The following is a 22,269-nucleotide window of genomic DNA, read 5'->3' on the forward strand; positions in this document are numbered from 1 at the left end:
AAAATTGCATTTCTTTTCCATGAATATAGGTTTCCTGTTAACATTGCCTGTTTGGGACCTTCTTTTTTTTTTTTTTTTTTTTTTTTTGTTTGTTTTTTTGGGGACCTTCTTTTTAAAGTAGATAAAATCAGAGTTTTAGAAACATCATAGCTGGTACCCTAGTGCAGGTAGCTCTCGCCTTTTATTTATTTAGTTAGTTAGTTAGTTAGTTAGGAATACTTCATCCAAAACTTGAGTAAAAGTATGTACTATCCTTCAGAAATTTCTCTCTTATACATTTAAAATTCTGAAGTCCCAGTAGTTGGCCAATAAGTACTCTAACAGCATTTGTTCAATTTATTTATACGCCAGTTAGTGCTGTGTGGCATAAATAGTAACAGTTGCGTTTCAGTGTGCATCTTCTAAGGATTTCATCTTTTCAAACAGTTGCAACTAGTTTATGGGTGTTTAAGAGAAAAATGCTCATTCTTTATGTTATGTGAAAATCCTGGTAGCCACCTTGAGGAGAGATGGGGAAAAAGTTAGGCATGGAAGAGAAACAGATACCACTTACTAAGAAAGGAAAAAGCACTCCCAAGAATGGAAGTGGGTTAATGAGCTGAGAAAAGAATCCAAAATAATTTAGTGATTCTTCTGTATGGATATACAATTGCTTTCACGCTTGCAAAGTATTTTATAAAGAAAAAAAGGCTTCTCAAGAGCTGCTGCTACACAGTGTGAGCTTAGAAATTGAGGAAGATTTTGAATAAAAATTTTGGTGCAAGTTAACAGTTTTCTACAGTAAAAAATCCACAGCAAAATAGTGTCTAGTTGTTAGCCTGTCTCTTCTTTGGTAACAAATTCATTATGGAGGTGAAAAGGATTTACCAAAGTACAGAGAAAGATTTGTAATGTGGGAAATATATTAGCATCTTTTTTATATTTTATTTATTTATTTATTATGTATACAATATTCTGTCTGTGTGTATGCCTGCAAGCCAGAAGAGGGCACCAGACCCCATTACAGATGGTTGTGAGCCACCATGTGGTTGCTGGGAATTGAACTCAGGACCTTTGGAAGAGCAGGCAATGCTCTTGACCTCTGAGCCATCTCTCCAGCCCCTATATTAGCATCTTTATTTCACAAATTCCCAGTGTATTATTTTATCCAGATACCACTCAGAAATATTAGTATATTTTGTCATGACACAGCAGGTTGTGCTGTAGTCACTAGCCTCAACCTTGTAGCCTAAGGTTTATTTATGTCTCTGACCTGCTCCATGCTCTTCACAGGTTATTAGAACAGATTCTGCTTAGCATCCTTAAAGAGCCAGCCAGATGGAGTGTCAGCATCACCAGGAAGGAGAATATAGCTTTTCCTACCAGCAGTTAAACACATGGTCAGAAAGTGACATGTCATTTTCTGCCACATTTATTGATTCTATCCACTGGGAGACCAGAAAGGCAATCCTTCTTTGTGCTTGGAAGGAGAGAGAGCTTAGTATATTTTACATACAGCCTACTGCTTTTATTCCTACTGATTTCATTCACCCTTTACTTTAACCATTTTATCACTTTGCTTTGGTGCATCCTCCCCCAAAATAGAGCTTGTATATTCCTGTATTTGTTAGTATAGGATAAATTATTAAGTATATTAAATGTCTTGTGTAAATTTATTTCAGAAATGTATAAATTTGTCATGCTTTTTCTTTAAGGGCTCAGCTGATCCTCTGAATAGTGCTTTCCATCTGACCTATAACATGGTTTTGAACTTATTACGAGTAGAAGAAATTAATCCTGAGTACATGCTGGAAAAATCCTTCTACCAGTTTCAGCATTACAGAGCCATTCCAGGAGTAGTAGAGAGTAAGTGTAAAATTTTATTTGTTCAACTGGATGGGACTGCCTTACTCGTTGTTTTGATCCTCTTTTTTTTCCTAGTAAAGCAAATCATGACCATTAAGATAAAAAATGTGGAAATGTATTCTGTGTTTATAGACTAGAATATTCAAAATAAATGTAGATAATTCTGACAATTCTAGTTACATTAACCACAGTGTAATTTGTGTGGGTTTTTTTTAATATTTATTATGTATACAATATTCTGTCTGCATGTATGCCTGCAGGCCAGAAGAGGGCACCAGACCTCATTACAGATGGTTGTGAGCCACCATGTGGTGGCTGGGAATTTGAACTCAGGACCTTTGGAAGAGCAGACAATGCTCCTAACTGCTGAGCCATCTCTCCAGTCCTAATTTGTGATTTTAATAAATATTTTTATCCAAAATTTCATGTCTTTGAATAATCATGTAACAAAAAGCTCAATATAAAATTTGATATATAAGATATATTATTCTTGACATCTCACAAGAAGATGCTGTAACAGGCTGGGGAGACGGCTCAGTTAGTAGAGTACCTACTGTACACACACGAGGACTTGAATTGGGATCCTGGCATCTATGGTTGGTTTGTTTTATTTACTAGAAGGCAGGTGGATTCCCTAACGTTTACTGACTGGCCACTTTAGCTAGCTAGTTCATAATGAACTCCATTCATTATGAGTCCATGTCTTAAAATATAAAGAGAAGTCAGCGATAGAGGAAGGAACATCAACTCTGGCTTTGAAGCACATGCACACATTTGCACGTGCACCCCTAACACACACATATGATATGCACACACACAAAGAATGCTATAACCTCGGGAATGATTAGGAAAATACAGTATTTTAATTTGGTTTTGAATTGAGAAGTTTCAAAATATTCTTACAGGAACAGCTATACAACCACAAATACTAATTCATAGTTTTTGTACTTTGCTTTCTTAATGTGCACTTTTATACTAATTGTGGTATTTAAAATTGATATTATTCATTAAAAACCCTATACATAGCTGTTACATGCTTTACATTTTCTAGTAATTCTGTCCTTTGAAAATTTAAGTACCAAATGAAAATTTGATTTTTTAAGAGTACATATTATTTTATAAATCAAAATGATTTAATGATTTATTTAATAAAGGCAAGTTAGAGATTTCTTTCTGTCACTGTTATAGAGGGTACTCAGTGATTTTTAAAGTAACCCAGATTAAATGAAGTATAATGCCAATCTTAGAGAGGTAAATTTACTTGAACATGAAAACAAGTTTATTGTCCCTCCTTACAGATATTTTCCCTTTTCACACACGTGAACACATGAATATTCACCAACACTGCAGTGACACCCCATTTCTTTTATTCTTAATACTTGTGGCTTTAGTTTAACAAAGGTTCTTCAACTTATACATTGATGTTGGAAGGATCTTTGCCATCATTTTAGAGTTGTAAAAATTGAGAGTCCAGAGAAATCAAATTGTACACATTTAATTGGTGGTGAAATTGGGATTCTCGATATCAACCAGTGCTGTTTTTGTTTGTTTATTTTTTGAAAGCATGACTTTTTCCTTTTTAATGAGTTTACAACATAGACATAACAAGGTAGCTAACAAAAATTGAGCTAGCTGGGTGTCTTTTTTTTTTTTAAATTACCTTCATTGTGCGTGTGTGTGTGCGTGCCCACTCATATGTGTGTGTCTGCCTGTGTCTTGTCTGTCAGGTGTGTGTCCAGCCATGGCACACATTTGAGGGTCAGATGACAACTTTTGGTAGTTGAGTTCTTCCGCCCACCACATGGGTCTTGGGGATTGAACTCACATCATCAGACTTGGGAAGTGAACAGCTTTACCCACCAGAACCCCCTAGCTGAGTTTAAGCTTTACTTTTACTTAAATTTTCATAAGCAAAGTGTAAATTTTTGAAACACCTTAAAAAATTAGTAGCAAGTTTATAATTTTAGGACATATTACATAGGTAAATATAGTGCAACATACTGAGAGATGGAGACTATACTCATAGAACAGTCAAGGGATTTTTGTACTATTTGTGATTTCAAGCATGTACTGTGGGGTCTTGGAACGTGTCACCCAAAGAATTAAAGAGGAACTGCTGTCCTGTCCTTAAACTGAATTAGATGGTTTCAATAGGGGCCACATAGGCAACTTTCTTGTTTGTTGGTGTGTGCATGTGTTGGTATATACAAGCGTGTGTGGAGGCCAGAGGTGGGCATCAGGTGTCCTCCTCTTAGCGCTATTCACTCACTCCCTTGAGACTGCTTCTGCCACTGCACCTGGAGCACGACTTCTGCTGTGCTGGTGGCCCTTATGCCCAAGTGATCTCTGTTTCTCTCCCATATCACTGGACTACAGGCATGAGTGGCCGTACCTAGTGTTTTATGTCGATGTTAGATCCAAACTCGGGTCATCATGTGTGTGGAACAAGCATTCTTGCCGATTGAACTATCTCCATAGCCCTCCACATTTTTCTTCTTTTCTCCGATTACTTTATTCTGGGAGTGCAGTACACATGTCCTGGAATACATGTGGGGGACATGGGTCCACCATGTTGGGAATTGAACTTAGGCACATCGGATTTAGTGGCACATACCTTTATCTGCTGAGCCATCTTCCTGGCCCTACCTTATTTTTCAGATAGGATTTGTCTTTTTAGGCTAGCCTGGCTGAGCAGCAAGCCTCAAGGATCCATCTGTCTCTACCCTGTAACACTGGGTTGCAGAGTGCCTGTCATGGGTCCTCATGGTTACACACAAGCACTCCGCCACTGAGCCTTCTTGTCACCCCTTCTATAAACTGCCAAGGTCCTCCTTCCGCCCGGAAATCTCCTTCTATCGTGTGTGCTGTTTGTTATTCTAGTCTTTAGTGAATTAAATTTAGTTTCTGTACATATAAAAGTAACCAGGAACACAAAAGACCATCTGTCTTAGGGAGCACTCTGCAAAGTGTGAAGATAATAAATGACTAATAATAGAGCTGCAGCACCCTTCCTGGTTACTGTGTTAAACTGTCATCTAGGAATATTCTATATATTGTTTTGCTTAATCTCTAGGAAAGATCTGTGAGTTATGTATACTATTTTTACCCCCTCTTTTCTTCAGTTAAAAATTTGAAGCATACAGGTTAAAGAAAAGTTCGATATAAATCCAAAGAAAAGAATATAGTCCACTATAAGTTCATACAGCTATTGTGTATGGGTTTTGCACAGAATAACTATAGAATGAAGTTGAGACCTTACCTCACATTATGAACAAGAATGAATTCAAAAGTTATGAGCTGAAACTAGAAAACTCAAACAGCATAGATAGAATGTACAATAAACTCTTAGGACTCAACAAAAGACAGTTGGTTTAAAATGAACAAACGGACTAGGGGTGTGGCTTAATGGTTGTATTCTTTTCTAGCATGTGCATGACCCTGGGTTTAATAAACTAATAATAAACCATAAAGAAATGGTAAAAAGCACATAGTTGGAAGCTGAGCATCATTGCTGAGAAATACAGTTCAAAACCACATACTAACTGGGATCAATAATACCACAACAAAATGGTATGTTACTGTAGAAAACTGTTGAAAACTTCCTTTGGTTTAATGGAGAATTACCACATGACCCAGCAACTCGAGACTCATGGTTGAGTTGAAAACATTTTCAAAGACTCTCCATGAATATTTATTATAGCACCTTGGACAGTAGCTGAAGAGTAAATGTCGGGCACATATCACCAACTGAAATGGTCAAGTGAGTGTTTTAACACTGATTGAAGGTATAATGGAGGGCTTTTGGAAAGGAGCTTAATGCTAGAAGGGCAGAGTAGGGAGTAGAATCATACGCACTAGAATCATACGTACAGAGGATAATGGCTACAGAAAGACAATGGAGTGACTCTTAATAGAGACAAGGTAGACGAGACAATTCCTACTTATAGAATCTTGGTGACTGGCTTTGTTCTGTAGAATCATAGTAGAAAAGTAATCTTGGGTGTAATGTATGTGAACTATGCATATATTTTTATAGCTTTGTCTGTGCTTTATTTACAGAGGTCAAGAACTCAGAAGAGCAGTATAATAAAATAGTGATCCCCAATGAAGAAAATGTGGTTATCTATTATAAGATTAGACAACAACTTGCCAAACTGGGAAAAGAGATTGAAGAATATATTCATAAGCCAAAATACTGCTTACCATTTCTACAGCCAGGTCGCTTGGTAAAGGTATGCCATGGTTTCTGAATAAATTATGTATATATTACAATATCTTAAAATGTTTTGATTAAAGACTGTTATTTATATTGGCAAAATGTTCCTGCTATAGGATGTGATTAGGATCCATCATTTCACCTGTTTGACATTGTCCCAGTTTAGGTGTTTGCTGCATTAAGGCTTCTAGCAACACTTCAGTTTTCTAATTATGGAATGCTATCTAAAATGAGCCAGTTTTAAGTCTCAAATCATTAGATATAAAATACTTAACTTTCTGAGAAGAGCATTGTGTTTTTGCATTTGTTTTCCAGTTGAGAGGTTCCTATTGTGGCAGTTCTGAGAGCTGGTGAATCTAGTGTTGTAAGTAGATATAGCAGGGTATAATTGTATATTCAATATAAAAACTTTTTATTTGGTTCCTTGTTTTGTTTTCAGGTGAAAAATGAAGGAGATGATTTTGGCTGGGGTGTAGTAGTGAATTTCTCAAAAAAATCAAACGTTAAGGTAAACTTTGCCCTTGAAGAGTTATGGGGGGGGGGGGTTCTAATTTCATGAGTTCACATTTCTCCTTGTTGAATCTATCAGATTGTTAACCTATTAACTAAATAATAATATTAATTTCAAGAGTAGTCACTCTTTTAACAAATTAACAAGATCATATTTTATTTCATAGAGCTAGATTTTTGATGCCTTACTGATTTTGTTGGTTTTCTAATTTTTGCACACTAATTGGAAATTTGCAAGTGATATTTGATGTTACAAGTAGTCATGATGATAATATTAAGTTAGAATTAATAAGCATCTGAGTTACTCTTTTGCTTTGCCATTGGCAAGAGTGCTTTGAGGGACACAGAGACAGCCTTATGCAGTGAGCATTTTCTGAGCTGTGTGTGTAGTATTGCTAAATTTTGAGAAAATAGCCTTGTTCACACACAGAGTTAACACACTTGCCTGTTGTATCTGCTTTCCTAGCCTAATTCTGGAGAACTGGACCCTTTGTATGTGGTGGAAGTGCTGCTGCGCTGCAGCAAAGAGAGCCTGAAAAATTCTGCAACTGAGGCAGCAAAGCCAGCAAAACCTGACGAGAAAGGAGAGATGCAGGTCTGTGAGCTTTTCATCTTCAGATTTATTATATAAGCTTTCTTAAAGTGATGTAGTCTAGGTAACACATTTGAAAAAGACGAGATGAAAGAAAAATTAATTTCAAGAACACTTGTCTTACCATATGAAGTACTCACTTGTTTGCTCTGGGCGTTTTTCTCCCAATTAGTAGGGCTTGCTCTCAAGGTCCTGTGCATGATGCATGCATGCTAGGCAAGTGTTCACCATTGAGCTATATACCTTCTATTTTTATATTGGTATAAGTAAGATAATTATTAGTAAAATCTTATTACATAGATTCTAACTGTCTGAAGCTTAACATCATGCTAGAATTTTGTTTGTAAATAATATGGTATATTTACTAGGTTTTTTAGGAAATGTGTTATAGTAAACTTGGTTTCTAGGAAATAAAATCTGCCATTGTTTATTTGGACCAATAAATCATTTTAGGAATTGGCAATGTTTAAAGACAATTTAATATTGACTGTTTTTAAATGAGTTAGAAGTCTGTAATTCTGAATACTGCCTACCTTTTGATATCTATTCTTCAGTGTTCTAGTTTGTTCTCTAGAATTCTACCATAAAAAAGACATTTTTATTAGTTTCCCGGCACTTACTGCACCTGCTGACTGCCTAACTGTAAAAGAGGCTAGAATTCCTCCTTTGGTGCATATTTTGTACCTGAAGGACCTTAGAAGCTACTGTAACTGGACAGAGCAGATGTGTGACACTCATCTCATGGGTCTCTGTTCTCAGGACGATGTTGGTAGTAAATCTGGCTATATTTATTACTATAGAAGTGGACTTCCATGTTGTTTATTTGTACTAGCATGTTAGCTGAAGCCTCGTTGCTGTCTTTCATTGTTTATAGGCCCCAGTTTTATAAAGCCCACCTCTTTTACTTGGTACCAGAAGTCCTGTTGACTTTAGGTTTAATTCAGTAAAAAGCCTCTTCAGGGAAGTCTTCAGTAAACCTTGCACTAACTCAGGCTCTTTCCTCTGCTGCTAATGATGCTTTAAAATTCTAGTTATTTCAGTCTATACTGTCCTGTCATGGAAGGAAGCTGAAGTGAATGGGAATGTAGAGTCAGGGTGCAGACAGTCTTGTCAACACTTAGAAAACTATGTTTAGTCACGTTCCCTAGAAAAAAGGGCTTCCCAGGATGACAAATATATGGTGCTGTTTGTCATAGAATCCATCCAACATAAGTTAGATACTCAAACATTGGCCTGTGTAATTCTAGGTCACTTACTGTTTAACAGTCTGTTCCCTAATTAGTGAAAACGGGCAGTTTAGTGTGTGTGTGTGTGTGTGTGTGTGTGTGTGTGTGTGTGTGTGTGTTACATGTGTTCATATGTTTGTATGTGGATAGAGGTGAGTATAGGATAGACACCTCCTTGTTTGTTTGTTTGTTTGTTTGTTTTTCGAGACAGGGCTTCTCTGTAGCTTTGGAGCCTGTCCTGGAACTAGTTCTTGTAGACTAGGCTGACCTCGAACTCACAGAGATCCACCACCTGCCAGTGTTGGGATTAAAGGCATGTACCACCACCGCACAGCTTGCTCTACCATATTTTTTAAGACAGTCTCTCAACTGAACATAAGGCTCACTGATCCAGAAATGTCAGGGATCCTCCTGCCTCTGCCTCTTCAGCACTGATATTACAAGCACCTGGCTCTGTGCCAGCTTTTACATGGGTGCTGGAAACAAAACTCAGGGTCATGCTTGCACACATGAAACCTATTTATTTCATTTTGAAGCCTTAGACCCCTAACTAGAAATCTTCCTGGGTTTTATTTTTAAGATTTATGTTTTAGTTTTGTGTACACTGAACACATGAGTGTGCGTGCCAGTGCAGTTGCTTGTGAAGGATGGAAAAGGGTGTTATATCTCCTGGAGCTAGCGTTACAGGAGGTTGTGCAGAAGCAGTCCACACTGAACCATTTACACACTGAGCCATTTCTCTGGCCTTAAAACTGCATATTTCTAATTAGGGAACTCTTAAGGCATTCCTTTTCCTAAACTTAAGGATACATACTGAACTATTTTATGCATAATAATTTAACACATTTTATGATGAGGGAGTTGAAACACAGAAAAAGTTAGGTAGTTTGTCCAGGATGCTGGAGCTACCTGAAGGCTGATTTCAAACACAGGTGATCTTGAGTATAGAATGTGTAATAAAGCATCATACTACTTCCACTGAAGATGGCCAGTGCTTTACTCACGTCTTTTTGCCTGTGCAGGTCTTTGTTGTCAATAAGGCAGTAAGTCTTTTTGGGGTCCATAAGTATAAATATAGTATGGCTCTGGAAGACTTAAGTACTGACAGATGTGAGCCTAGGAAATGGTTGCCTTGCTGCTCATGTATTTAGGCCTCCAGATTATAGCAGTCAAAGAAGCAAAATGTATTTGTTGGTGAGGGAAGGCATACTTAACTGGAGAAAGCATGGGGAAAAGTTTTCAGATGTGTTTTCTGGAAGATGATGTATAAGAGGATGTGTTTCCTCCTCTTTAAAGAGTCCTTTCTTCTTCCCCATCTCACTCCATCTAGAACCATATGTTTTTTCCTGGGCTCTCTAACCCTCTGACACAGGGCATTCATCCATAGTGCTAATGTTTCTAAAGGCGCCAAGTAGTGAGAATACAGACATAAATACGTTAGACTCTGAAGAGAGGGTCTTTATTTAATGTAACTATTAAGTGACTATTAAGATTTGCGGTAGTTTTTACATACTAGGATTTAGGCTTTCATGGTAAGCAGTTCATCTGTGAAATACTATAAATACTACTTCCTTTGGACATATGTAGGACATAACTGGAAATGTGGAAATCATCTGTTGTCTCCTCTAACATTTTGTAGGTTGTCCCAGTTTTGGTGCATCTCTTGTCTGCCATCAGCACTGTTAGGCTTTACATCCCGAAAGACCTTCGGCCTGTGGACAACAGACAGAGTGTTTTAAAGTCCATACAGGTATGTATGTTAGTTTAGAACTTAAATATAAATCTTACATAAATAGGATTTACCTAAAAATGACTGAGAGGATTTTAAATATATTTCAGACAAACTATAAACACATAATGAGTTTGCTTCATAAAACGAGTCATTGAAGATCTGTTCTGAGCATGGCATCGATCTATATAACAAAGGAAGACTCAAACTGCACTATTCATCTTCACTGTTCTATAAGAAATAGGATTTTTTATTCATTACAATGCTTTATTTTTGAATGGGTGGTGGTGGTGTACACCTGTAATCCTTGCACTTGGAGGCAGAGGCAGGCAGATCTCTGTAAGTTTGAGGTCAGCCTGGTCTACAGAGCAAGTTCCAGGACAGCCAAGGCGGTTACACAGAGAAACCCTATCTCAAAAAAGTCAAAATAAATAAATTAATTAATTAAAATAAATGCTTTTTCAGTAGGAAAAACACAACTTTCAAAATTTTTATTTTCTGCTAGAAATAAATGAAAAAATTGACTAAAAACAGTTGAATAGCAATTAATATACTTTACTATACAGAGAGGCTGTCTAGAATTTGAGAAAACAATGGTAAATACATTGCTTTCATTTTAGAGTAGGAATCTTTTTAAAGATTTTTTTTTTTATTATTATCCATTTGAGTATTTTGCCTGAATGCATGTAAACATGCCTGTGAAGGTCAGAGGAGGAAGTTGGGTCCCCTGGAACTGGAAGAATGGATGGTTGTGAATCACCATGTGGCTACTAAGAATTGAACCTGGGTACTCTGCAACAAATGCTCTTAATTGCTGAAACATCTCTCCAGCCCTTAGAGTACAAACTTTTAAGTTGTGATCCATAGGCTTCTAAAATGTGTGCTTTTCTTGAAAATTAAAATAAATAAATAAAAATATGGAGATGTATTATTCTAAGAAAATATTCTTTGGAATATCTGTAGCTTTGAAGCCTGTCCTGGAACTTGCATTTGTAGACCAGGCTGGCCTTGAACTCACAGAGATTTGACTACCTCTGCCTCCCAAGTGATGGGATTAAAGGCGTGCGTTCCACCGCCCAGCAAGAAAATATTCTTAAAGAAAAAGAACTGTAGTGAACCAGTTTGTTAGCAAATAAATAGATCTTGGAAGTAAAATGAAATATAGCATTTCAATGAATTGTTTTCTAATAACTTATAATAATACCATAACTGAACAGAAAAACACTTGATTTTTTAGTTAGCATAAATACTGCTGTTGTCTGGGGAAAAATGATTACCTTGTTCTTTAGAAATAAGCTTGTATTTTTCTGTTTAAACGTAAATTGGAATGAATTTTTTTTTTTTTTGAGATCAATTACCAGCTCCCAGGTTTGTCTTACTTGCTGAAACACCCTGGTATAGGCCATGCTCTGCTTTGACCTTAGCTTCCCGTAGGACCCTCACAGATGTCATGTTTCCTGTCCACACGGGATAGGCTGGTTCTCTTGGTTTTCTCAGTCCCTGTTCACAAGGCAGGAAGAGCTGCAGATGTGTGTGCCAGAAGAACTCTTTCATGTGAAGGACTAGAGTCCTCTTTGCCTCTTTGTACATTTTAGCTGGGCATGATGGTGCATGCCTTTAATCCCAGCACTTGGGAGCCAGAGAAAGACCAGCCTGGTCTACAGAGCAGCCGTCTTGAAAAACAAAAACAAAACAAAAGATTAGTATTGCTCTGTCTTTATACTTCAACCTATAGCTCAGTTTCTTAATATTCAAGTTCATGAATAAGATTATATGACTTAGTAATGACACACCCTCCCTTTTGAACAAACCTGTCTGGTAATTGCTGTATGCACAAAGCAAGCAGTTTCTTGAAACAACTTGGATTACTAGCTTATTTCTGATCGCAGTATTCACGTTTCTGAACCCTTTGCATTTTTTGTTTTTATTCTTTGTGTGTATGTTGGGGGAGGGGTATAGTGAACTTTGTTGATGATATTCAAGAGAGTAAGGCTCTCTACCCCCCCCCCCACCTTGTTCTCAGGGTCTGGAGTAGAAACTGCAGAGAGATGCTCAGTTGGGGGCTGAATAGTAAGTAGCACGGACTCCTCAGATGCCAAGGGCCTCTCTTCCTCTCTGTTTTTGCTGGAATGGGTGGGCCAAGGTTTTTACTCCTTGGAGGACATACAGGCCTCGAGGCCACCGTTTCCGTAGCACATTTGTTGTGATTTAAGGAAATGAGTTTTACAGAATTCTAGTTGAAGGCAGTGCCAGTCCCAGCACCAATGGTGGAAGAGTAGGCATCTCTCACTGTTAAAATTTCAGGAGACAGCCTGGTCTTCATCATAGCCCAGGATGCTTTTTTTTTCTCTCTCTCTCTTTTGGTTTTTCGAGACAGGGTTTCTCTGTAGCTTTGGAGCCTGTCCTGGAACTAGTTCTTGTAGACCAGGCTGGCCTCTAACTCACTGAAATCCTCCTGCCTCTCTCTCCCGAGTGCTGGGATTAAAAGTGTACACCACCACTGCCTGGCGCCCAGGATGCTCTTTAATGAGCCCTTCAATGCCTTCTTCATCTTCTTGAGGTCAGCATAGTTGGCAGCTTTTTCCAGGCAGCATGTCAGCCACAGTGGATATATTTCTGGTAGGAACACAGAAAGCCGTGCCAGTGAGCTTCCCACTCAGCTCTGGGATGACCTTGCCCACAGCCTTGGCAGTACCAGTGGATGCAGGGATGATGTTCTGGGCAACACCACAGGTTCCCTGAGGGGTCATGCACGGTCTTCTGAGTGCAGCAATGACTAGATCATGGTCATAAGTCGTGCCAAAGGTGTGATGACGACCCTGGTCAGGGGATCTAAGAAGTTGATGGTGCAGGAGGCATTGCTGACAAGTCTTGAGTGGTTGTTTGTACCCATCACAAACGTGGGCCCAACTATAATGTATCAATGAGTCATTGATAGCAACAGTGTCTTACTTTGCCGGAGTTGAAGGCAGCCCCCGTGACCAGGCACTCGGTATGGCAAATCCATTCATTCCTACCATTACCATTGAGTCATTGCAGAAGATGGAGCAGAGAAAGCCGGTTTTGCTCTTTCTGTGCTTCCTTTTCTGAGATAAGGCCTCAGTGTGTTAATTAGGTTGATCTCAGACTCCTGAGTTCAAGTAAACTCTACGCTTAAGCATCCCAAGTAGCTAGGACTACAAGTGCACACCACCACTAAGCTAGTCTGTACTACTCTGTGTTTACCATACTTAGGATGGAACCCAGGGCCCAGTGCATGTGGAACAGTTCCTAACTATTCTGATCTTATCTGCCCTTCAAAGTCACCAACACTGAATTCTAGTGGGTGGAATAACCAGCCAGTGAGCTATCCATTCTCTGAACTCATGATCTGTTGTAATAGGCTGTTAGTTAGTTCCTGTCTGCTTAGCCCTGAAATAGTCACACATAAACTCTGTTAATTAAATCACTGCTTGGCCTATTAGCTCTTGCTTCTTATTGGCTAACTCTTACATATCAGTTTAACCCATTTCTATTAATCTGTGTATTGCCACATAGCTGTGGCTTACCTGCTAATGTTTCAGCATCCGTCTCCGGCAGGGCATCATGGCTTCTCTCTGATTCTGCCTCCTTTCTCCCAGCATTCAGTTTAGTTTTTCCCAACTACCTAAGTTCCGCCCTATCAACAGGCCAAGGCAGTTTCTTTATTCACCAGTGGTGTTCACAGCATACAGAGGGAATCCCATATCAATGATCTCATCAGGAATCGTGACAAAGTTAGCAAAAGGAGGCTTTTTAAAAATTTCATTTTTAGCTCAGTAGTGTCCTATCTAGAAAAAACCCATGCCTCCAAATAATGTAAAAATTGAATTTCCCACATAAATGATAGGAAATATAGTTACATAAGATGAAAAGATGTTACAGTGACGTAAATATACAGAAGTGGTTTTTACCAGTAAAGTCATGCCATGCCCAGAACTAATGGATTACACTACAATGCTATTTATATTAGTGGATTATAATATATTCTGTAAGTGGTTATTTTTAGCATAGCAATTGAAAAGGAATTTTCAGACTGTGGTAGAATATGTCTGTAATTCAGAATTCAGAATGCTGAACAGGAGGATTACGAGTTTGACCTAACCTGTGCAGCAAAGTAAGACCCTGTTTTATCCTGCCCCCCCCCCCCCCAGTCCCTCAAAATGAAAGTTTTCAAAAAGCAAATGCCATGGTAAACTGCTCTCTGGTTTAAGTGGAGAAAATATATGTCGAGGCCTTTTTATGGCCATAGACATAGAAAAGACAAGAAAGGAAATAGTGGTTTAGTCTCATCTTGTTAATGGATTTTACATTTTTATTTCAGGAAGTTCAGAAGCGTTTTCCTGATGGTGTTCCTTTGTTAGATCCTATTGATGATATGGGCATTCAAGATCAAGGACTAAAAAAAGTCATTCAGAAAGTAGAGGCTTTTGAGCATCGAATGTATTCTCATCCACTTCACAATGATCCAAATCTGGAAACCGTGTATACACTTTGTGAGAAAAAAGCACAGGTATGGCATAAGTAATTTTTTTAAGATTTATTTTTATGTGTATAAATTTTGTCTGTATGTGTATGTACCATATGCATGCCTGGTGCTAGAGCAGGCCAGAGGAGGGTGTTGGAGTCAGTCATGGCTAGTTGTGAGCTGCCATGTGGCTGTGAGGAACCAAACTTAGGTCTTCTGCAAAAGCAGCAAGTCCTTATCACCAAGCCAACTTCTCTAGCTCCCAGAAACAATTTTATGTATTTCATTAAATATGTTATTTTCTTGTTCTCTTTTTATCGTCTGGAATGGGAATGTCTATCTGTCTTTTAAATAAACCACAAGTGCTGGAGCCTTTCATCCATTGCCAGCAAGTTAGGATTCGCACAGAGACCTAGGGCAGCAGAGTACAGTAGAGATTCAGGATAGCTCACTTTTGTAAATACTGTTAGTGGCCACCTGAAGGAAGACAGTAGAATGGGTAATAATTTTATTCCACTCAGTGTGCCTACAGTGTCATTTCAACATTGTGTTCAAGGTATAAATGGTCTTAGTACAGAATAGTCTTGCATGCTGGGTTCTTTTCTCTTTTTTCTTTCACTCTCTTTTTTGGGGGTGGTGGTTATTTTCAGGATAGAGCTTCTCTGTAGCTTTGGAACTTACTGTGTAGACCAGGCTGGCCTCGAACTCACAGATCTGCCTGCCTCTGCCTCCTGAGTGCTGGGATTAAAGGTGTGCACTACCACCTCCAGGCTGGGCTCTTTTTCTAACTTAAGTTTTTATGACTCTTGTAGTTTTTACCATAGTGTTTGGCTCTGCTCATATAGGCATCTCAGTCAAAGAAATCCTAGAATATTTCTTTTTTTTTTTTTTTTTTTTTTTGAGAGGTCTGATAGTTATGTTAGTTTACACGCAGCAATCTAGCAGAGAAATCACTACTTCCTACAGTACAACATTATAACACTTCATCAGTTCTAGCTCTAGATTCTTATCAATTGCTGAATTAAATCAGGATCACTCAGGAGCTCTGTTAAAGACCTTAACCTCTTTATGTAGTGATGTCTCAGCCTTGTCAGTAAAATACAGATAGGATATTGTTACTTTTGGGATTGCTTTAAAATTTCAGTTATTAGATTACTATCTTGTTCTGGGGAGTGAACTCCAGACCTTGCTTACGCACACTAAGCGGGTGCTCTGCTCCTGAACTCCACCCCACCCTCACTGAAGAGCACAGGAGTGACAGGACTCTCTGAAACTCAGCACACGGTAGCCTGAGTAAACATGACTGCTCATCCCTCATCATTTCTCCTTCATTGAACTTTAAGGTTTAACAGTATACAGAGCTTCAGAGGTTCAAATTCCATCTTTTTAATCCTTAAGTGTTCTTTGGGTTTTCTTTTCTGCATTTAAATCCTCCTTTTAAAATACTGTTTTCTTATTTTTGTGGAGCCATTTTCTTGCCACAAAAAATCTGTAATATTTACTGATTTTCTGATTTTAAAATTCATTTAAAACTAAAGGCACATTTTATTTTAGGTATTCGTTTCTGTGTATTAAATAACTAATTTTTTTAACGTGGGTATTTTGTATTTTCTACATGTTTAACATTTTAGCTAGTGTTGAAGAAATTTTCAGGTACACCCTTCCTCTCCTGGCATTGCATCTAAACCCCTACAGCACACACACTCTCTCAATCAGGTGGCCTTATAAACTACTTTTTGGTGTTTTGGGGTTTTTTCTATGTTATACTACTCAGTTTATTATTAAATTGCCTTTACTTTTGTATGCCCTAGATTGCAGTAGATATTAAATCTGCAAAGCGAGAATTGAAGAAAGCAAGAACCGTCCTGCAAATGGATGAACTCAAATGTCGCAAACGTGTTTTGAGGAGATTGGGCTTTGCTACGTCTTCTGACGTAATAGAGATGAAAGGACGTGTGGCTTGTGAAATAAGCAGGTAAAGTGTTCTGTAGAGACTGCCAAATGTTATTTTGTTTCACGTGGACAACACTCGTCAGGAAACAGCTGTCTTAAATAGGACGGTGTTACTGTGCTTTTCCATTTTATATATAGCTTGGACCAAGAGGTTGAGAAATTAGAACTCATGAATCTCAGTAATTAATGTAGGTACTTCTAGCTAGCCTTTTGCTATATTTTCTATGAAACACTTTTTTTGTGTATGTTGAGATTCTTTCTATATAATTTATGTTTATAACTTTACAAATCATACCTTAGTTTATATATCAATTTGTATGCTGTTTTCTAAAAATTTTTCGCCTTGACACTTAACCCCAGTTCATATATATATATTTATGTATGGAGGGAGGGAGGGAGGGAGGGAGGGAGGGAGGGAGGGAGGGAGGGAGGGAGCACAAGTGAGCAGGTTTTACTCAAGTAAGCACATTGACTTATTTTAGGCTGGAACTTAAATTTGGAAATGCAGTACTAGCTCTATTTTGTATCCATAGATTGAGCTCACTTGTAGACAGAAAATTGTTTTGGAAAAAAAGTAAATGTATATGTGTTGTCCTTTTACCTAGTCCCTGTCCCCTGCCAGTATAGTACAACTGTTCACATTATATTTACGTTGTCTTAGATGCTGTAAGTAAGAGAGATGACTTTATAGTGTGTGTGAAGACTGACTTAGGTTATAAGGCTCTTGAACATTCTCAGATGCTGGCAGCCTTGGGCTGGGGGTGGGACGACAAGGTAATCCTAGGGCTCACAATACTAAAGGATAGCTGTGTTGTTCTTAGCTTGGGTAATCTTTCACCATATTGTTATAATTCCAAATAGTGGTTATTTTACTGTCAGTTCTGAGTTAGCAATTCAGGAATGGTTTGGTCACATGGTTCTAGTTCAGGATATCCACTCCCCACCCCCATCACAATAAGATGGTAATTAAGTAACATACTAGGAGGAAAAAGTGAGTAGTATTGGAATAGATGGAGCTTGCTTATTCTCTCCCTCCTCATCCTCCTCTCTACTTCCTCCCACCTTCCTTCCATTCCCTCTTTCTTTCTTTCCACATGGGCCAGTTTGGGTGTCTTCACAACATGAGTGACTCGGAATGGTGGCCCTAATCACATGGAGTCTGTGGAGGCTAGGACGCCGGCGTGAGGTGTTGTGTCGTGTTTTCTGATGGTGTTTTGTAACCCAGCTTAGCAATTGTACAGCAGCACATCTGTCACAGTCTTTTGATTACATTTGAGTCACAAATGCTCCTGGATTCAAACAGAAAACAATTAGTTCCATCTCTTGATAGGAAAGTAGCAGCTATCCTATGGAATTCTTGTCTATGCTTGAAGTGTTCTGTACCTTCACTGTTCTGTAAGGTGTTCATTTAGCCATGTGTGAGGATTTAGCGCTTAAAATGGTGACTCAACATAGAGAGCTGAATTTTAAAGTGTATATTTTTTAATTAATAATTTAGTTTTTTAATTTCATTTTACATTCCAATCAAAGTTCTCCCTTCTATTCCCTCCAGCCCCCATCTAGTCCTCTCAACAGGTAAGGGCCCATGGGAGTTGACACGGTTTGGTACGTTAAGTTGAGGTTGTCACTTGCACAGGGCAGCCTGTATGGACAGCGCAGTTGTAGAAGATGATATGGAGCAGGAGATGCTGTTGAGACCCACTTCAGAAAATAAGTTTTCAGTCCATCTTCATGACCAGTTTCTGCCTTACAAGTTATAAATAGTTTAGAAGCCTTAGCCTGCCTGCCCCATTTGAAAGTCCTAAGCAGTATTATTTTTCCTGACAGTGTGTCTTGTACTGTTTATATGTTGACACATAGAAAGGTTTACCATTTCCTTTACAAATTTATACCCCTTGGTTTTTCCTCATGATTAAATTATGTATTTTAATTAATAACTACCTGTTAAAGATATGTCTTTATCTTCTGACTTGTGAAATTTATTCTCTCTTTAGTGCTGATGAGCTCCTTCTAACAGAGATGATGTTTAATGGGCTTTTCAATGACCTTTCTGCAGAACAGGCAACTGCACTATTGAGCTGTTTTGTGTTTCAAGAAAATGTGAGTTTATATATATAGTATGCTTTGTTTATTCACACATCATTTAGTTTGAATAAATAGTATAATGGATATTCATCAATAATAAGACTCAGTTCATGTTTATATGTCACATTATGTCATGCCAAAAAGAATAGTTATAATAAATACTTTGATATATTAAATGAAATGTACTTAACATACTTCTTTTTGAAATGTTTCTAAAATTGCTCTTATTTTTCTGCAATAATTGTACATAAATCTTTCAAATATGAAGATCGAGTATCCACAAAAATTTATTCTTTAAAAAAAATTATTATGTATGCCAGAGAAGGGCACCAGATCTCATTATAGAGGTTATGAGTCAACATGTGGTTGCTGGGATTTGAACTCAGGACCACTGGAAGAGCAGCCTGTGCTCTCAACCTCTAAGCCACCTCTCCAGCCCTCCACAAAAATTGATTAAACACCCAGTGTTTACAGTGCATAGACCTGGACACTGGAGATACCTTTTGATCCAGTGGCTTATGTGTGAGTGAGTGAAGAAGTAGAAAAGCTGGGTAAAAATACTTCAGGTTCTTGTTTTAATGTGTAGGAATAGAAAAGCCCTCCCCAGTATGGAATTTGAATTGATACCTAAATGAAAGTGAAGGAACAAATTTGTACATTCAGAGAGGACCATTTACCCTGGTCAGATCAGAACCAGTGTCTTCCACTTGTGTGGCCAGAGTGGATGCTCTGTCCGTGGCAGTTAGCATGTTTGCACTCCTTCCCTGTCATCCTTTGTAGTTTTCCCTGTTTGCCCGTCATGTTGATAAGATAAGCTTTTGTTTTTACAGCAGTAACATAAAACATGGTCCATGATTTCTTATGAAATGTGTTTACACACATACACCAATCAAAACCAAGTCCTGTATGCTATGCAGATAATATTGCAACTGCTCTATAGTTGCCTTTTAAAATGTTAACCAGTTAGCCAGGCCTCGTAGTGCAAGTACCTGAATTCCTAGTATTCATGGGAAATGGGAGGTGAAACAGAAGAATCTCAGGAAACTTGCAGGACAGCTAACCTTAGCTCACAAGGCAGGAAAGCAGGAACCTACACAACACTTGAAGGACAGCCTCTGGCCTCTGCACCTGTTTTTACCACACACACGCACATGCACTTTGGCATTTCTTTAAGTCTTGACACCCCAATACATGCTGTGATATGATATGAGTATTTCTTTATCCTGACACATACTTTTATATCCTCAGAGAATTCAAGTAGCTTGTCTAATTTTATTTACCTGGTTATAATGATAGATTAAATTGTTTTATCTAAATATCTAAATTAGAAATTAACAAATTTTACTGTCAAGAAGAGCAGTATTCAAGTCTGCTGGCCATGTAGCATATGTTTTTAATCCCAGCACTAAAGAGGCAAATGCAGGTGGATCTCTGAGTTTAAGGCCAGCCTCAGGTATATAACAAATATAAAAAGTATTAAGTTGAATTAAACTTGGAACTATCTTGTATTTAATTAAACAATTAGAAATACCTGGATAAAAATAAAATTAGGCACAGTATTTTAAATACTCCCTACATTTTCACTCTATAAACTTTCCTGTAAGCTAAGTTTTCATAATTAAGGTATGATTAAACTGTTGATAGCTACACTAATATTTATAGTATTTGCTTCGTCCATGGTTCCGTTTATAGTCATAGGAACTGCCTGGCTAGCACAGCTGGCAGAGTGAGCAGTGAGTGCTGTCTGCGGTGTGGACTGCGGTGGTGAGAATGCTGATGTGAGGGGAACCAGAGCTGACTAGAATAGTGAACTTGATAATGACGATCTAAGTCTCAGAATTGGGGGTGAGAGAATATAAAAAGTGTTGCTTCATTTCAGCAAGCAGGTAGTACTTGCTCAGGTTTTCATATTTCATATTCTTTTTCTTTATCACAGTCTAGTGAGATGCCCAAACTAACAGAACAGTTGGCTGGACCACTTCGACAAATGCAGGTAAGCTAGTGATTATAAAAGATTGTCAGGTTAATCATGGCATTGTATCACTCCACAGATTAAATGCACTTGATATCAGTTGTGCCATTTGATTATATTTTATTAGCTTTTTTTATTTTTATAAGTGCAGATTTAAAACTAAGTAATATGAATAAGGTATACTAACTATTACTTATTTTTCTTCCTCGGTATTAACCATGCTTTTTTTTTTTTAGATTTTCTTTATTTTTATTTTATGTATGCAGATATTTTGCCTATGTGTATTTCTGTAAAACCACATGTGTTCGGTGCCCATGCAGGCCAGAAGAGGGTGTCATATGTGGGTTTTCTGAACCTGAAACTGCAAATGTTTTTAACCACTATGCTTGTACTAGGAATTGTCCTCTCAAAGGGCAGTCAGTGCTCTTAACCACTGAGTCATCTATCCAGCCACCATTTTCCTCAGTATTAAAAAATAACATTTAGTTCTAGTATTTTATTAGCTTTCATTTTTCAATAATGATTTTAAATGTTTGATTTTATTATTTTTTGATTGTATGTTATGTGAGGGGTGGTGTGTGTGTGTGAGTTCAGATATCCACAGAGGACAGAAGAGGGCATTGGATTTCCTGTAGGTGGAGTTAAAAGTGCTTATAACTACCTGGTGTGGATTCTGGGAACCCAGCTCAGATTCTCTGGAAGAGCCACAAGCCCTTTTAACTGCTCCACCATCTTCAGCCCTTTGTTCCTTCTTAAGACAATTAGAGATTCTTTAGATGCTGTTGTTGGGTAAGTGTAGTGAGTTGTAGGATTTGTAGTAAATGTAATCTGGCATAGAGTTTATGCATCTCCTGGGCATGTCCCAGCACTGACTGACACAGTAGGAGGGTCTGGCTGTGTGATCACTTGCAAGCATGTGTGCTGTGTGCTGTGTGCTGTGCCTGCTTAGAAGCAGGATGATCAACTCACAGAGACAACGCTGAAACCTGTGCTCTCCTCAAATAGGAAAGCGATTTTGTAGAATCCTGGCTTCGGAAACCGTTAGTGATATGGAAGATACTCAGTAAAGAATTTTAACCCTGTCCTTTATTCTTAAAAGGAATGTGCTAAAAGGATTGCAAAGGTTTCAGCAGAAGCAAAACTGGAGATTGATGAAGACACTTACCTAAGCTCGTTCAAGCCTCACCTGATGGATGTGGTGTATACCTGGGCAACTGGAGCCACATTTGCTCATATCTGCAAAATGACAGATGTCTTTGAAGGTATGAGGGTATGATGTTACCAGTGAAGTGTGACGGCAGTGTGGCTTCAAACTTCATCTGTCTCTCTCTCTCTCTCTCTCTCTCTCTCTCTCTCTCTCTCTTTCTCTCTCTCCTTTCTTAAAAAAATATTTATGTGTTATATATACAGTATTCTGTCTGCACGTATGCCTGCAAACCAGATGAGGGCTCCAGATCTTATTACAGATGGTTGAGAGCCCCCATGTGGTTACTGGGAATTGAACTCGGACTTTTGAAAGAGCAAACATTGCTCTTAACTGCTGAGTCATCTCTCCAGCCCCTCTGTCTTTTTTTAAATGATATTATGGTTATGAATATTATTTGTATATCTCGACTGCACTTTTCCCTCCCTCCTTTCCTTCTCCCTTCAGCCCT

General features: G+C 38.2%; 1 protein-coding gene across 1 annotated transcript in view; it reads left to right on the forward strand.

Moving 5' to 3' along the window:
• The window catches only part of Mtrex (Mtr4 exosome RNA helicase), a 62,974-nt gene that overhangs the window by 30,885 nt on the left and 9,820 nt on the right, over positions 1 to 22,269 (forward strand). The window contains exons 16-25 of the mRNA XM_038321318.1: positions 1,695 to 1,845; positions 5,905 to 6,077; positions 6,501 to 6,569; positions 7,038 to 7,166; positions 10,029 to 10,139; positions 14,461 to 14,649; positions 16,416 to 16,579; positions 18,552 to 18,657; positions 20,579 to 20,635; positions 21,714 to 21,876. Of these exons, the coding sequence (XP_038177246.1) occupies positions 1,695 to 1,845; positions 5,905 to 6,077; positions 6,501 to 6,569; positions 7,038 to 7,166; positions 10,029 to 10,139; positions 14,461 to 14,649; positions 16,416 to 16,579; positions 18,552 to 18,657; positions 20,579 to 20,635; positions 21,714 to 21,876 (1,312 nt within the window). The remainder of the gene's footprint in view (positions 1 to 1,694; positions 1,846 to 5,904; positions 6,078 to 6,500; positions 6,570 to 7,037; positions 7,167 to 10,028; positions 10,140 to 14,460; positions 14,650 to 16,415; positions 16,580 to 18,551; positions 18,658 to 20,578; positions 20,636 to 21,713; positions 21,877 to 22,269) is intronic.

This window comes from Arvicola amphibius, chromosome 3 (assembly GCF_903992535.2).
Source record: "Arvicola amphibius chromosome 3, mArvAmp1.2, whole genome shotgun sequence".
Taxonomy (NCBI): domain Eukaryota; kingdom Metazoa; phylum Chordata; class Mammalia; order Rodentia; family Cricetidae; genus Arvicola; species Arvicola amphibius.